Source organism: Acanthopagrus latus, chromosome 13 (assembly GCF_904848185.1).
Source record: "Acanthopagrus latus isolate v.2019 chromosome 13, fAcaLat1.1, whole genome shotgun sequence".
In the NCBI taxonomy this organism is placed as follows: Eukaryota; Metazoa; Chordata; class Actinopteri; order Spariformes; family Sparidae; genus Acanthopagrus; species Acanthopagrus latus.
Genome location: NC_051051.1, coordinates 5634534 through 5652410, shown reverse-complemented (window position 1 = coordinate 5652410; position 17877 = coordinate 5634534). Strand labels below are relative to the sequence as shown.

Below are 17877 nucleotides of genomic sequence, written 5' to 3'. Positions count from 1 at the left end.
AGGACATTGATTTTTTTTTTTTTTTTTTTTTGGGCAGAGCTCTGATGTCTTTTACGGAACTCATCCAGCAGATGAAGCAAACATGACAACGCTACAGAACAAAAAAAAACATTTTCCCACAAAGGCTTTAGAGAAGAGATCCAAGAGATTGAAAGCAATTCAGTGTAGGTGAGGAATTATCACAAAGGAGACTACAGTGGACTCAGCAGCATGAGGATCTCTGATTATTTGGACAGTCCTTTGGTGAAGTGAATCGAGAAAAAAGGGCTTTGAGCGCCAATTGACCTCAGTCGTGGGTTCTCTGTTTTGAAATCCACGGGAAGAACTGTAAATACTGTCTAAAATAATGTTTCCAAAGCCGCAGCTCAAAATTACAGCGCTGTTGGAAGAGCTTTATTGACCCAGTGACCCCAGCAGAAGGTTAAAAAAAAAACTAATGGAGCGGCCGTCCGTCCTCCACAACGAGACACACTTCAAAGAGGTCCTCCATCGTTTCTGTGTAGCCCCTGATCTCATCCTGCAGCGGTGAGCTCCTCTGCTAGCCATTGCCTTTTACCGCCCTCACTGTGGACATCCTGTAACAAATTTTGCAGCAAATAGGTTTTGAAGGAACCACAGTTGGGACTTAATTAAGTTTTTCCATCAACATAATGAGGAGACGTTCTTAAATAACGTAAAAATGTTTGAAAAATCCTTCAGCTTTTTTTTTATGGTTATGGTTATGTTCCGGCACTGGCAGGGCACAGACGTTTAAATATAATGATATTTTTTGCTCACAGAACCGAAGTGCTTCTGTTGTGCTTATGTTCCCACATTTCTAAGATTTTTTTTTCCCCCCCAAAATTAAGCCCTATGTTCCCACAGTTCCTTACCCTAACCCCCAATCCTAACCAATTACTCATTCATTCAGTCATTTACTATTAAGCGCTTCCAAAAAATCTTAAATTGAAGGGACGTGTAGGAACACAAATCCTAATTTTGAAAATGTACAAGAAATGTGGGAACATAGTTATGACCCCCTTCTGGGATCTTGATCTAAAACCACAGACGTGGATGTGAACCCTGGATTCCTGCGTACCGGCAGGCTACTTTTGATTCACTCAAGGAGACGCTGCGTCTGAACATAATCCGGACGGCAACTGCAACATAGTTGTGACCACAATTTGGCAATATACAAACATAATTTCTAGGAGACGTGGTCTTACTGTGGATTGCTGTCGTTACAGCAGTTTCAGAGTGGTTCTTCAGAACAACACTGCTTCAATGGAAACTATGCTCCGTATTTTCACTTACAACAGATTGTTCCTTTTTTCTTGGCAATAAAACCCAAATGCCCTGCTGAGTCTTAAATTGTATTTCAGTCTGTGAGTTTCACACTAAAAGTAAATATACATATTCTTTTTTAGTAAGAATGTCTCGGATGATTAAAGGACGATAAATGTGATAAAAGCACAAGAGCCAAAAAAAAACCAAACAAAACAAAACATAAATGTGTGCAGTCCAGCAACTGTGCACGGACAGGGTCTAACTCACTCTACTCATATTCTGCTTATTCTTGAGTGTGTGTGTGTGTGTGTGTGTGTGTGTGTGTGTGTGTGTCTGAGAGAGAGAGAGAGCATGCAGGAGAGAGGAAGGCGAAGCAAGAAGCACATTTTTAGCCGGAAGGAACAAAAGAAATCAAATGCTGACGCAATAAAGTAAAATTGCCTTTTAAGCCTTTTCATTAAAAATGACAATCTGTGAACGATATACTTTTAAGTTTTCTAATTGAACACGTGTTTTAATGTGAAAAAATGACGTCCGAACGAAATTTAATGGTGACTTGAAAAGAACAGAGAGCGAGAGTGAGAGAGAGAGAGAGACAAAGAGACAGAGAGAGTGAGAGAGAGAGAGAAACAGACAGAGAGAGTGAGACAGAGAGAGAAACAGACAGAGAGAGTGAGACAGAGAGAGGGAAGAAAAAACCCACAGCTGTCAAAATTGCCCGCTGCCTCCCATTAGAACAATTGCTAATACCTTTTGAAGAGAACAACATAACTTCCCTGTCATCCGCCTTGTCAGTTGAGCAGTGATTGCCGAGCAGAGCCCCCTGCTCTCTCAAGGCAGAGAGCTGCCTTTATGACTTAGAGTGGAAAAACAGCCCTCGGATTGAGGGGAGCGAGGTGAGCGGCCGGCGAAGATGAAAGCCGAAGCTAAAGTGGCGAGACTTGCATTTTTTTCCGTGACTCAGAGGCTGCACGGTTTAACAGGATGCTGCTGAATCCAGGGCGAGCGGTGCGATGGACGTCTGCTTGCTGTGTGTGCAGGCCAAGTGGGTGTGCAAGCGAGGGGGGGACCGATCAGTTGTCTTGTGCCGTCATGCCCCGCCTTTCGCCTGCGCTTAACTACTCATTAGGGCCCTGGTGTGACATAAGGCAACAACCTGTGACCGCCGTGGCATGATATATGCCCGGCGAGAGCAGGAGGAGGTGGTGGTGGGAGGAGGGGGAGGAGGAGGAGGAGGAGGGGGCGATCAGGAGGATTGGAGGTGGGGCTGTTTGTGTGACTTGTTGTCACTTGTCAGGTAGCGCGGCCGCTAGCCTTGAGATACTTGGCTGTTGTCTGAGAGTGCTTTATCATCTTGATAAATGCAGCCTTGGAGCAGTGCACTATCAGCATGCTCAGGGGCATGAGACGCACTCTGACTAATGAAAAGAGAAGGTCAAGGAGAGGGAGGGGCGCAACGAGAGCCGGAGAGGAGAAACAGTGAGGAGAGAGAGAGATGTGGAGGTAAAAGTACGGGACAACATGTCACAGACTGCATGAAAGGTTTGTTTGTGCGCAAGGAAAAAAAAAAAATGCTAATTTCCCCCACGCTCTCTCCTGACATAGCACCTCGCATGGCGGTGGCGTGTGAAAGGAAAGTGTTTTGTAGTATACGAAGCCCCCTTCTAGCTGAGAACTCTATTATACCCACAGACAGAGAGCTCCATCTGCAAAGGCGCACAGGACACTGTTATCAGGGCGAAATAGAGTTCCCTCACTGCAGCAGTCATTTCTTTTCAAAAGCATTCATCACGCCATATCTGTGCCACTACGCTACTAATTACATTTGACAAGAGGGGTTACATTCATTTTCTTGTACCCTGCATTACTCACATATTCCTTCTATCTTTAAATGTTATGCAGGTGTTGGGGATTTCGAGTGCGGTGTTAATTTTGGAGTCGTCAAAGTGACAGCGCTAAGCTTGGGAATCCTTTTTTTTTTTTTTCGGGGCTCATTACCATAGTCTGCTGAATCTATTGGCAGGGTCCCGCATGACTGGGCAGACTTCGCTCCGGCCCAGCCGTCAAGATAGAAGCAATGATCAGGGGGTTAACAGATGCTGCTCAGTCTTCGGGGTCACATCCACTCTATTCCCACCGCTGGGACTACTGACTGAGCACAACAACCGTCACAGGCTCGCTGTGGAGACACGGGATAAAAACAGGCCGGCTGAGAGAACCGCCTCCTCCGAACACACTGTCTCCCAATACTCTCGTACCCGACAGTTAGAAATCTGCGAAGCCGTTTGTGGAAATCATAGCTGGAGGTCAAAGATCAGGTGGAGCTTGAACCCCCTCCTCCTCCTCCTCCTTTTCTTCTCCGGCAGAAAAGGATTTTCTGAAAGCTTTGAAAAACCGTCTACGGCGCAGTTGACTTGCTCAGAGGGAGCTCTCTCTTCCAATACATGGTAATGAGGGATGTGCAATTAACTGGGCTCTACCAGGAAGAAGTGCACAACAAAAGGGGGGGGGGGAGAAGAAGGAAGACAGTACAATGCTGCAAACTACACCGAACGATTTCATGCTACACAGGCACGAGTAAGATAAGAAACGGATATTCGTAGGGAAGGACCAGGACATAGAGCGGATAAGATTACAAGAATAAGATTTCAAAAAGCTAGATTCACGTCAGTAGACATGGGGCTGTCTATTATTTCCGTGCACACAATTACGGAGCGTTAGCCTTGCAGCTAGCGGCCCAGACTGAGAGCTCTCACCCCGGGAGCGTCGGTGTTTACACCGCTAGCACGGGAGCTTATCACAGGCTAGCTTATTAGCATGTGTCCATGGTTAAACAAACAAAGAAACAAAGAAGCAGACAAACTAGTAATGACAGTAACATAAACCTCTTTGCATTTAAATAACATTAAATGTTTAGAGACAAAACTCAGAATCAGCTTTGATATATGGAATGTATGAAATAATCTGTTGTACTGCTGTGAAGAAAGAGGTAATTTGTGTCTTTCAAAGGTGTTTTGGTGTAGAAAATTTGCTTTGAAAAATACAAATTGCAGCAATCATAAAAAAGAAACTCTCGGAGGAATCGATACAATCTTGGGCAGACAAAAAATGCATGATAACTCCAGCTGTTCTGCTGGACTTCTTTATAGTGACAATAAAAAGGAGGGTTTTGAAGCAAAACTCCAAGTGAACCAAGTCAGCCAACATGTAAACAGGAAACATGGAGACTGTGAGCATATCTTCACATTTTAGGACATTTAGCAAACCACTTACAGTAATTCATACATACATTCATGGCGGTGGCTGCCATGCAAGGTGCCGAGCAGTTTTGGAGGTTCAGTATCTTGCCCAAGTACACATCGCCGTGAGGACCAGGGGAATCGAACCAACGACCTTCCCATAACAAGATGCTGGCTCTAAACCTGAGCCACAGCTGCCCTACCGTCTTATTTAATTGTACCACAAATGTTGTATTTTACTGTATTTCCACACAGTGAGGCATTAAATCTGGGTTATAATGGTGATTTTGCCTTTTGAAATGTAAATTTTCATTGTAGCTAATCTTATTTATTTCTCTCTTTGTTTATGCCGGAATGGTAATAGAAAATAATAGATTCATATTCCTTGACATCTTACCTTCCAAATGAGACCAGAAATATGCATAATGCGCCTTATGTTTGAGTAGCTACTCCTTGTAATTGTTATTTTAGGTGTGTTTTTTTCTGAGGGGGACTTTATTGAGCTGTATCAGGCGGGGAAGTAAGTAAGCCGTAACTCACTGTAGTAACTGTGATGGTGAAGGCATATTATTTACTACGGCAACCTCTGCCACTCCGCCTCGGTTTTCAAGCCCCGACTCCCTCACGCTCTCCTCCCCTCTGACGGCTGATGTTTGATTGGCGTCGCCCTAATGCAAGACAAATAGCGGCAAATGGCGGGGAACGGATTTCGAACACAGCGCTCTAATTGCGATTGTTGGCTGAAAGGGGTCACGCTTTGGCGCCGCGAAAATGTAATGCACGATGATTAGAGCCGCGCTGCATCTGTGAGTCGCGTGGCTGTGATATGGTCGCTGCCTGTGACTGTAATGCGGGCTGTAATTTGTAGGTTGTAATGCTACAGTACGTGGGAAGAGACTCATTGATAGCGTTTGGCACACAGCCTCTGCTTGGATGAAGCACTTAGCCGAGGCCCAGTTAATCTAAATATCACAGACAGCGCTCTGAGTAAGTGGGAGTGTGCTTGTTAGCCGAACATGCTGTGTAATAATCAGTCCTCAGCCATCCAATGAACAGTCATCATAAGATATTTTTTTACATAATCCTGCCATCTTAGATTACCTTAATGCTTGTAAAGGCTTGCTGCCGATGTGTGCCTCATTACCTTGGTACATTGGTCATTTCATTTCAAGGGTCTGATTTTCATTAACTGCTCGGCCCCCCTACCCATTAGCAGAATGAAAGCTCGGCTGCGACCATCTGGCTGCCAACTAGACCTCGGGGCTGCTTTATGGCTCCACCGAGCTTCACTAAAGGGAAAGTTGCACTATTAGATCCTTTTTTTTCTTTTTTTTCCCCCCCCGAGTTCGCCCCGGAGGGAGAACGCGGGAGTGATGCAAGGAGTGTCCCGCGCTTCGGGGATGTGGAGGGGAAAAACGGAGAGATAAATTTAGAAGAGAAAGAGAGGCGGCGCGGGGACGAGAGGGCAACGGACGGAGGCAAAGTGAGACAAAGTCAAATAGAACCTGAGCGGAAAAAAGTCAACTGCAGAAAGAATTTTTTTTAAAAAAAGGGAGGGGTGGGGGAGGATGAAATGACATTTTACAAAATAACGCTTTTCTTTTTTAATCCAAGGCAGTGGACTCTTAAGGGCCGGAGGTGTGAGAGACAAGTAGGGGGCTCCATCATCACATCATCACACTCATCTCACTGTGGGATGCTGCGGGACTCAAAGAACGGCTGCGTTCCACTCCACTCCACTGTACACCTTTTTATTTTTAGACCGAGTGGTCTTGTTTTGAAATAGCATCTGCTTACGCGTGCTATTTTAGCATCTTCAGTGAAAGTCTGGTTTCTCTTCTTCCAAAATGCCTTCACTCCCCCCTCTCCCCATTCCCGTCTCTATTCTTGTCCCCTAATCACCTTTATTTTGCTCCGTCTCCCGACAACGCGCCGCTTGTGAACGCACATCAACCTGCTGTAGCTTCTTCTGTTTAGGTGATATGACAGCGCAGACAAAGAAAAAAAAACAACTTTTGTTTTGTAGCTTATTAGACTGTGAGCCGTGTCTGAATTTCCCCCCATTACTGTTCATGCATCAGTCATGTAGAAGTTACCGACCGAATGAACGGAATGCGGGCACTTAGCAATTATTTTTCCAAGCCTATATTAAGCCTCTTTTGATATAACGGGCTAATACGACCTAGATAAGTGAAGGGGGGTGATGATAAGCGGAGTCGATAAGAGGAGAGGAGAGCGTATTTATTCCTCAATAATCACTTTTCACTTCGATGTTTGGTGGTTGAACCGCCTCTGATTAACTGCCGTCCACAAGAACAATGATATAGCACTTTATTGATCTTACTCTGGCTCCTCAAGGGAGGTCAGAGGTCAAACCCCAGCTGCCCTCAGAGCCTGTTGGACTTCTTGCTCATTACTTCGAACTCCCCCCCCTTCTACTCTGACATGGGAGGCTAAACCGAAAACTTCCCCACGGATTCGTTTCGGTGTTCTTTACATCCTTGTCACAGTTCTGGCTCTCCTCGCTACAGTGTCCAAATACTGTATTTACTGGTGACAATTTAGCTGCCAGTATCCAATTTAAGAACCTCACTTTATTCATTAGAACGGTGTTCTCCTGCGAGCACCGGGCAGACATACATCAGTGGCAAAATAGATACGGCCCTGAGACATGAACGGAACCTGGGAAAGGGACAAAAAAAATAAAAAATGAAAAAATAAAAAAAAGTGACCTGAGTTACTAAGAGCATGGCATCATTATTTCCAGCACCTGAGGAACATCTTACCTCGGGGCTCGTCATGCACAGCAGGATCCGAGCTGTACTGGGAACAATGCACTCAGCTGCTGCAGCCAAAAAAGCTGGTCAGAGTGGAGCTAAATTTAGGGGTCGGAAACCAAAAAGCAGTGCAATCTAATGGTGGTTCGAACAATGGTATGAAAATATTAGGAATATTTAGGTATTCGGCTGGAAAAGAGACTCACATTTCTAATTATATTACAATTTTACACATTAAAGTGTGACAGGTCTTATGGAGCACTACTATGTATGTGAAAAAAGAAGGTATAAAGCTTTTCGGGGCACCAGAGGAAGCTGCTGTCGTATGATAAATTGCCTCCAGTGAAATCATCATGTGGCTAAGTTGCATTGTGGGTAATATAGTCACCTGGAAGAATAAGAGAGAAAGAATATATGTCCGTTTCCACTGTATTGATTTAGATCATTTGTTTCTAAACTGTCCATAATGAGACAACTGATTTTCAAAGTGTGGTACCTACATTACCCACAATGCAATTTAGCCACTGAGTGATATCACTAGAGGCGATTTATCAGATCACATGTAGATATCTCTGGAGCCACAAATGACACAAGAGGCAAATTTTTGGTTTGTAAAATTAGTGTTGGGTTACCCTTAAATTACATTTCTGCACAGAGACCGAAACATTCTGTCTTTTTTATAGTGATATTATGTACATACATGCCTCTCTCTACACCCTGAAGCCTGTTAATCACAGAGCACAGCTTTATCCCAAATGGAAAATGATGTCAAAATAGAAAAGATGTTTTTTTTTTTTTTCAAACCTTTAAAGCTCCATTACAAATCCTGCAAAACTATCTCTGCCCTTTGATCACATCTAAGTGCAGTGATGTTAATGTCGGGATACTTCATACCTACCATGTTCAACACAGAACTCAAAACTGGCCGTGCACATTACGCCCCTCACAAATGGAACCAAAGTTTTAGACTTGAAATCTCTCGTTTTTTTCCAGATATCACAACACTCGAGCCCTTCATGACTGCCTGTATTTGTAGAACCACTGCGGCGTGTATGTAACACGTCCGTTTGTTGTGAATGAAGGGAACACTTTTGGATGTTTAGCGAGAATATATTACAGTATTCACCAAAACGGTAGCATGCTAACACTGGCTGATTAGCTCGAACACAAAGGAATTAGTAACACCTTCTCATCACAGCCGTCATTAATAAATGACATTATAGTTTGTGTAATATCCCATATTATACTGCTTTTCATCAATTTCACACAGCTGTCAGAGGTCCAACAATACTGTATTCGAAATGCATTGCCCCAAACCCATCTGTGGTCCTGAATTTCAGCTGTCTAAAATTCGCTCAAGTGAGGTCTACTGAGAGCAGGCTGTTTCTGTGCCTGCACCTTTAAATGCTAATGAGCTCCGTCTGTCAATGCCTGCTTTGCCTGCTACACGCAGCTCTCAGGGAGACGATGCTGCTAGCAGTAGCATGCGCTAATGTTTTACAGTGGATGTATCGCTATGGCTCGCCGAGATGGTTCAACCATACCAGTTTGACCCAGAATCAGACCTAGAGGGAGAGGCTCCTGAAGTAGTACAGACTCTGTGGCTGCAGCAGGACGTTTCAAAATGGTTAGTGTGTCTGAATAATGTTAGTTTGTATGTATGTGTTGTTACAGTTACTCCCATGTAGCTAATGGCTAACAGCTAGCGAAAGCTGTGTTTGTCTCCAACACAGTCTCTGAACTCTTGGACACTGTTTGCATCGTCTCTGTCTCCAGTCTGCACGTTTCCAGACTTTTTACTTTACATTAAACTTGCTACAAACGCCATTGCATAGTGGACTAAAGCGGAGCTAACTAGTTAGCCAATTTCCAGCTGACTTCATCATACTCATAGTAAATACTATCAAAATGTGGCGACACTTACCTGTGGCTCAGGTGCAGTTGCTGGGTCCGGTATGGGCGGGACTGATCCTTTTACGAGGGTCAGTGTCGAGGCAAAGCCAGCTTTGTACTGACCATCATTACTGAAACAGTCCGATGTGAAGTGGTTAGCGCACACACACAAGCTAACACGGACTGCAGCCAGCACGTTGTCATTAAAAATGAAACGCAACCACTGTCTCTGCTGTTGTTCGGTAGCTGGGACAGAATATAGGCACTGATGTTGATTTTTACAACCAACAACAGAGTAATTTGTGTGTCTAGCTCTGAGCGATGACATTGCAAAACACTGCTAGCTTACCGCTGGACACACCAAACTTCATGTCGGAGATAAACGCCCCCCTCTCAGATGTTCTCCTATCACCGTGCAGACGACGCCTGTCTATGTAAATGACTCGTTTCCTTATGTAACGAAAGTAGCAGAATTTGAACAGCCTGTAGGAGCACCGTGTTACCAGTGGGTGGGCTACAGAGACCATGCAGGAATCGTTTGCTTTCCCCATTCTGGGAGTTGGCAGGCTCAGGGAGGACCAGCTTATATATGTAGAGACCACAGAAAATGTGTTTTTCAAAATATGGGACCTTTAACTTTAGTAAATGGTTGTTTCACTGTTAACAAAGAATAAAATCATAATAACAAACAGTTTATTGAGCAACTGTAAAGGTTTTTTTTCTTTTTATAATTGACCGCCTTTATAATGGCCATCCAAGATGCATCACAGAGAGCTACAGGAAATTATTCCTGCCTGCGGCCATCAAACTGTTCAACTCTGGATGATTTGTTTCTCTCTAACGTGCAATAATTAAAACAAACAACATGCAATAACCCATATTCCAACTGTAGCATTATTTATTAGACTGTATATATGGATATATTCTAGTAGATTTCTTGTATTTTTGTTCTGTTTTAGTTGTTCATGCTTATATATAGTTATATAGTTTTTTTTTTTGTGCATCTTTCTGGAACTTTGAATGGGAGCAGCTGTACATGCAAGCAATTTGTCCCTCAGGGATCAAAAAAGTATTTCTGATTCTGATTCTGAAATATATAGGTTTTTTTTTTTTTTACACAAACCACAGTATTTAAATAAGAAATGCACACAGCGATATGGACACAAGTTGCAACATCTGCTTTAATAAATGGGTTTATAAAGCATGTCACTGTTTCCTTCAGTTCAACTTACTGTAAAATGGAACCATTTATTAATGATGGTTATTCAATTTTAAAGTGTTACCTGGATCACGGTTCACAGGTCTTTCTGAAACCTGATGTCAGTGAGAATAAATTTGAATTCATAAATAATTGAAGGGGAAACATTTAACTGATGCTTATTATAAATGATGACATACACCAAAAAAAAAAAAAAAAAAAAAACAACAAAAAAAAACAACATTTCCGTACATTTCAACCTGATTTTGACTTTGATTTTGATTAAAAAACAAAATAAATCAACATACATATGCTTGTGTGGACTTAATTGATGTAAAGGACAGGAAGAGAGAATGTTTTCCAGTCCCACCCCCCCATCACACACACACACACACACACACACACACACACACACACACACACACACACACACACACACACACACACACACACACACACACACACCACCACCACCACCACCTCCACCTCCGCCACACTAACTTGTTGGAGGCTGTTCCAGCAGCTGACGCTAGGAGCTGTCCGCGGTGCTGAATCCTCGGCTGCCTTCCTGTCTCCACGCGCCCGCTGCTCCACACAGACAGGAATCCGCTTCCCGAGCAGTCCAAATTAAAAAGAAAGAGGGAACCTCCGCGTTTCACTTGATCATCCTCCACCGTCCTCACCCCGCCGAGCGAAGCGAGGAAGGAGGGAACGAAGTGCAACGGCAAGCCGCACGGCTCGCTTTGTGCTCCGCAGAAGGTCCGAGATATCTCGCTTTTTTTTTTCTCCCCCCTCTTTGTTGTTGGTGTTTTTCTTTTTTATTCTTTAAACCGTGGAAGTATTCTTTTTGCTGAACACCGGGGACGTGTTTTTTATTTCTGCAGCTACGCCGTGAGAGCCACCTCGACTTTAAGTACAGACATGTGCGTGAGACGGGACTGTGAATTGAGGAGCCTCTTGGCGGTTCTGGTCTTGGCAGCCGCCGTGGCCCCGATACGCGGACAAGGTAAGAACTTAAAAGGTGTTGTGTGTTGTACTTTGTGTGTTTGTGTGTGTGTGTTTGTGTGTGTGTGAGGGGGGGATTGTTCCGTGCGCTTCCTTTTTTTTTTTATTTTTTATTTTGGTCTTGGTGATAGAGAGCTGAGTGAGTGTTGGAGGGGGGGCTGTGACACCAGGCTGTGTCGGATCCACAAGTGTGTGTGCGTCGAGCCAGGAGCCCACACAGGACGTTTTTTTTTTAATTTATTCTGACACAAGTTGTTAATTTTGTTAAGAGCATTGCCATTTTTTTCTTTCAAAGTTGCCTACAAAGATTTTATCCCTCCACCCCCTCCATCAATAATCTGCAGCTCTTTCCAAACTACCACTTTTTTCCCCTTTTCTTAAACTACAGAGATAGATATTCAATTATGAGCACAGGCAGCAAATAAAAGGAGCTCATCGGGTCTCTGCTAATTAGAAAGTTATGGATCCTCACATTCTGCCACAGGGTGAAAATATGTTCACCAGTCAGCTTACATAACCGTTTACTGTCAATCACAACATACACACACACACACACACACACACACACACACACACACACAGGTACACACGCGCCGAATACAACTTACAAGACTTTCAAATTCTGAACTATATTCAGCCCCGATGAGACAAGCGTCCAAGTCAGATGTTGGTGAAAGCAGCCAGGAAGTGACTCGTCTCTGGGCACCGGGGTCTGTGTGACAGACGGTGCTCGGTAATAAGACTCTAATCCTCAGGAATCGCTGAAGATTATTGACCAAGCTGTCTGACACAGTTGAGTGCTCGTGGAGGAGATTCATGCACAGTGGCCTCGTCCTATAATCATTCCTCTATTGTGTGCCTCTTCCCTCTCTTTATCATCATTATTAGCACTGGTCTCTCTGTGGTCCAGGGTTGTCTGCACAGTTCCGGTGTCACATCCCCTTTTTCCTCTGGAGGGGAGGTTTATGTCTCTTCCTTGTCAAGCCTGTACAGTTTAAAAACACGCGTCCAGTATGAATGACTTGTGGATAAGGTGACCTAAATAATCATGCAGGTGCAGGGGTGAAATTCTGCTTCTCCAGCTCTGTTTCTGATGGAAGCTCTCATTTTTTCCTGTTGAGAACGAGCACGTTTTTGAAGGGGCGAGTGATGACTAAACAATGTGATAATTGTGAAAATGAATTCACAGCGCCTGAGCTGTTGTACTCATCATATCTCAGTCCATTAAAATAAAAAAAGAAAAAAAAGGAATGGCTAGGTGCAATCCTGGCCGGCTGCCTGAACCAATATTTTACACCATCAACAAAAAAAAACATCTGCTGATTGAATATCTAGTGGAGGATAAAGGTGCCGCGTCGCTTCAGTAACTGAGTTTCAGAACTAAAGTGCAAACCTGGTGGTTTGTGGTCCTATCAGAAGACTTTTAATATTTAAATGTTATTAAAATTAAAACGCTCACTCAGCTTTTGGAAAAAAAATGTCTGCATTTATCAGTGTTTTTTTGTGTGTTTTTTTTCAGAATCACAATGCCACATATGCCCCAGAACACACCTGCACCGCTCGCTCACAGCTCAAAACTCAAAACTCAAGGGAGAGACAGGAGGGAGGGAAGGAGGGGGAAATGCTCAGCGCACTATTTTTAGAGCAAAAATAACATTTAACAGCTCTCCATTAGCGAAACCTCTGCCGCTGCCTCCGCCAAAAAGCAGACGTTCACGTCTTTTAAAAAAAAAAAAAAAAAAAAAAATCCAAGGAGAGCCGCAGTTTCAATTTTTAATTCTCATGACTGTGAGGGAAGTTTCTGAACGCGAAGATGTCACGGGATTGACGGAAGGTTTTTCTTTTTTTTTTGTTTCTCAGGGGTCCTAATCTCTTATTTTGCGGTGCAGCCTGTTGTTGTGAACCTGCTCCGTTCTGTTACCCAGCAGGGGGAACACAAACAGCACATCCATCCATTTCACTGTCAGGAGCAAAAGGGAACGACACGAGGAGAGACCTTTCTCTGAATTTAGGGGAACCGTGCCATCATATTCCCCGTCTCGTTCCGTCATTTTCACCTAATCATGTGTGTAATAAATGGAGCTGAATAATTGAAGAAGGAAAAAAAAACAAACATTTGCATTCATGTTTATGGCAGGGAATATCAATCAAACTGGTTTCGGTTCGCTCGTTTAAAACATTTTTTTTTTTTGCAGAAGAACTCTTCAATTGTTGTTTGAAATAACAAGCGACTGATTGTTTCTTAACCGCTGGGTGATTTTTTCTTTTCCGTCAAAGTTGTATTTCTCCTCTTTGTGGCGTAAACTCAGGCTGCCCTCGTAAAGAGCGACAAACACAAACTTATAATAGCTGCTTATGTATTTTTGTGTAATTGTCATGAGTCTTTTTGGAGTTGTGAACGTCACCACAGCGGTCAGGATTGTTCCAACCAGGTCAAGAAGAATACAGACATCCGGAGCACATTTTTCTTTATTGTTTTGTGGCAGACTGCATTTTAAGCTTTAGATGATTCTTTTATATGTTGAGCATCAAATAGACAAACAAACCAATCAGATGACTAAAGGAAAAGTAAGCGTGCAAGACACAATCCTCCTCTCATTAAGCTGAAAAAGCTGCACGGTTGCTTTGCAAATTAACCGGTCAAGAGTCCGTCCCTTTAATGTTTTAGCATTAATTAAAAGAGCTCATTCGGAGGGACGGAGAGAAACCGTGTTTGAAGGATGAAGGTCGTTAACATTCTGCTCCCACTTCTTAATGTCCACCTTTAACTGCAAAAACAAGGAGAAAAATACAAACCAGGCGGCCACTTAAATCCGTCCCGTACTTTTCATGAGGCACTTTCATTTAGTTTGTCCTCCAGCCTTTTTTTTGCTCACGCATTCTGGGGGAAAAAAAAAGGCAAAGTGACTCAGCTGTTCTGTGAGGAGTTCCGACACCTGAGAGACACGCGAGTCGAGTGGTTTTTGACTCTGGAATTCTTCATAGTTTATAGCTGATGGTGTTCGCGTTTTAGCCCCATAGGAAAAAAAAAAATCACGTTTTAAAAGAGTCCGCTTCACATCACGGGTAATGGGTAAACCAAATAAATGCGTTCATTAGAGTAAAAATCTAATCAAAACAACATCCGCTCTCACCTCCCGGGAATTGAAAAGAAGCAATGGTGAAGGTGTGGAGTGGTAAATGGAGCCGGAGCGAACCGGCGACGATGTTTGACGACGTGATTACCAAATTGTAAAAAAGTCAGACGCCACAGGCCTCTAATTATCTCCAGGCTCCGAGGGACGAAGTGAAGGAACTCGTCACGAACGTTAACTTGGGTAGACAAGCTGAAAGCTGCAGCTTGAACTTGTCTAAAGAGGTATCAATCAATTTTACACTCTAACATCGAGCATGCTATCCGATGTAACTCATTACTTTTAACAGCACTCAGGTTAAGTTAGACTCGATATAAAAAAAATGTTACACACCATATAATCCTTTTCCATCTCCGAAAGTTCCTGCACGAATCAATAAATAACTTCTGCAGTGATTTTTAGGCTCGTTTCGCACTCATTCTTTACAAAAGCAGCTCGTAATGACTGAATGCTGGATTGAAATTATTACATCTAACAAATTCCTGACGTGTATTTAATAGCTAATCATGCATCCATTCAGCGCGGAGGGGTTTTTTGTTGGCCCTGGCGCGGCACTCGAAGTTTTACACGATTTAATGACATTCAGCCGAGCCTATTATCTTTATGCTTACACATTATCTGAGACTGTTAACAGGCGATCTGTGGTGATCTGGGAGTCGGAAGAAAGGGAACGTTTTATGTATCCAAAAAGCTCATTAAATGAGTTATGATCTCCTCCTGGTTGACGGAGTTCTCACTGACATGACACTGCTGTTTTCAAGATGTCACATTCACACATTGTGGATTCTTTGCAGCACGAGATTATTACCCCAGATTCTTGTTTTGGAGCAGTAGATTGATAATATCTTAGCAAATGTTATTTATCATTCTTAGGGATGCATGATATTGGATTTTTGCCTATATCTGTTATGTTTTCCAATTCGTCTGGGCTGACTGCCGATGCAGATGCCGATATTTGCACATATTTTCTCCCCCTAAGTCTCTCCCGTAATGGAATTAATGTACTATTATGCCCACGCTTATTGTGATGGCCCCACCGGCAGCTGCAGACATACAATGCTTTACAAAATGTACACAATTACAGGGGCAAAATAACAAAATAGTCAAGGTACTGTCCGCCTGTCATATCGACAGAAATGTTCATTTCGGGCTGGTATTTCATTTTTAAGGCTTTATCGACTGACGGATGATGTGCTGGTATTTATGTGCATCTCCTAATTATTATGACATTTTGCAGTTACATTGTGTGACACACCAATTTGGCAGATAAACTGTTTGCTCACCTGGTTAAAGTCTATGACTCTAAAATGAACAGGACAAAAAAACAAAAGGCTAATTAAATCAGTGTTTCCCACACATAGGTTTTACTTGGGCATGGCTATTAACGGCCTCCCAAGTATATTCGGGGTTCCAATTTAGCTTTTTCTGCCTTTTTTTAAAAATCCATCCAAGAGAATGCAACCATCCTTGATCGATTAACTCGAGAGGCGAGGCTGGACAAGAGGCAGATAAGAAGCAGATAAGGTTGCTGGTAGAGAGGAAACAGAAAGGAAGGAGAAACAGAAGGTAAACACTCAACTATCACGCTATTTTGGTCTTGATTTGTGGTCAGTATTGGAAGAGGTGCATGCTAAAGCAGCATCACTTATAGTGATCGAGATACCGAAAGGTGATTTCTGTGGGCCTGCTTTTGTATTGACACTTGTAACTACAGTGGAATGAAGATAATTTTCTGTGTATGTAATCAACTCAATAGTAAGTTTCCTTGGTTGTCTCACGAACATTACAGGTTACAATACTGGAGGTGTTCATGGTGTTCATGAAAAATTGCCAGGGATTGTGTGAAGAAAACTACATACTTAGGGTGAATTGTTGCTTTGAGAGGTGCGCTGGAGAAAAAAAAAAAAAGGAATCTGAACATCCTATAATTCCATGGGAGGTAACAGAAATCATTCAACACCTGTTTGTTGGATTGCCAGTGATTAACTTCATCAAGGGCTATTCAGCATCTGTGTGCTGTCATAATTAGTTTAACTTTCCCAAGGCCTGTCAATGGTAAATGAGAGTCATTATGCCAGAATGCCCCTCTTCAAGGCTTGGCGCCTGCCTGCCTCAGCCGCTCTCTGTGCCTGTCTCGGTCTCTTTCACTGCCTCCTAGGTGGAGCTCACAGCTTGGCTGAATGCGACTCATTTTCAACTCTTCATGTGCAAATGCCTCTCTCTCGCTCCGTGAGAATGTTCTATGCATCCTAATTTGAGTCATTGCCTCGTATATATTTTCTTTCCTCAAAAATGCAAGGCTTTATTTGTCGAAAGAAAAAGAGTATTTTTTTGCGAGAATCTTTTTTTTTTTTTTTCTCGAGTTCATGACTGTTTTGCTTGGCATGGTGCTCCCAACAGCTGGCTTTACCCTACAGAAAAAATAAAGCCCGGCGTTCTCTCTAAATCAAAGCTGTACTCCAGCTTAATCTGCATTTCTGCGTTTTCAAAATTCAGATGTGGAGGACAGAAAGTGGTTGTGCACATGGTTTTAATTTGTTTTTTTCCACATACACATACTGTTTGGTCAAAATGCTGCATCAGCTTTGAAAGAAATTGGGCAACCAGCCATGTTGAGAAATTGTGTGAAATGCAATGTTTTTAATATCAGCTTCTTTGTCAGGTTCTCTTTCACTTCCTGCTGTTTTATTTAGCATCTTGAATTTCAGTTTCTCTTGAGGCAGACTCAGAGATGAGTGTGGTTGGAATTCATTTGCCAAGAGCAACTGAACATTTTAGTTTACTTTGATTCATTTTTATGTTTGGCATATTCTTTAACCTGTAAACAACACAACGCCAACATATTCTCTTTAATTCCGGTCCAGGGAAATAAAAACTTCATGACAATGAAATGACAGTGAGCAACAACATTTGAACATTACAGAAATATTTAAGCAACATAATTTGCTTCTTGCACCTTTTGTTTGTTGAGAGTTATTCACTTGAAGCCCAGGTAAATTTGAGCGTGGTCTCACAAACAATATTATAATGAACAAAACTATATATATACATATATATATATATATATATATATATATATATATATATATATATATATATATATATATATATATATATATATATATACATACATATAAAGGCACCTGCTAACAAACTCAAGGCCAGAGGAAACAATGGTTCAATTCAGCACTGCAGCACATTCCTACAGTATCCAGGAGAAGTAAGTCGGCCTATTTACCTGGACGACTGTGAACTAACACAGGAGCGCTGCGAGTTAACTTTCATATCCATCAATCACCAAACTCCACTTGATTTACCAAAACTAACCCGACTCGCCGGGTACAGATGCAGCTAGAAAATAAAAA

General features: G+C 42.6%; 1 protein-coding gene and 1 long non-coding RNA gene across 3 annotated transcripts in view; one reads left to right on the top strand and one right to left on the bottom strand.

Annotated features, from left to right (window-relative positions):
• Nucleotides 1–312: 312 nt before the first annotated feature.
• On the bottom strand, nt 313–2318 carry LOC119031437. Its single transcript, XR_005078594.1, has 2 exons — nt 2017–2318; nt 313–575 (listed from the first exon to the last, which is right to left on the bottom strand). It is a non-coding gene; the product is annotated as an uncharacterized LOC119031437 (long non-coding RNA).
• An 8572-nt stretch (nt 2319–10890) lies between these two features.
• The window catches only part of LOC119031941 (seizure protein 6 homolog), a 104292-nt gene continuing 97305 nt past the window's right edge, over nt 10891–17877 (top strand). Inside the window, exons 1-2 of one of the 2 annotated variants that reach the window (XM_037120766.1) lie at nt 10891–11132; nt 11258–11379. In XM_037120766.1, coding sequence (XP_036976661.1) covers nt 11295–11379 — 85 coding nt within the window. In that variant the 5' untranslated portion in view covers nt 10891–11132; nt 11258–11294. Of the gene's footprint in view, nt 11380–17877 lie in introns of both variants that reach the window. The other variant, XM_037120767.1, reaches the window with a different exon arrangement.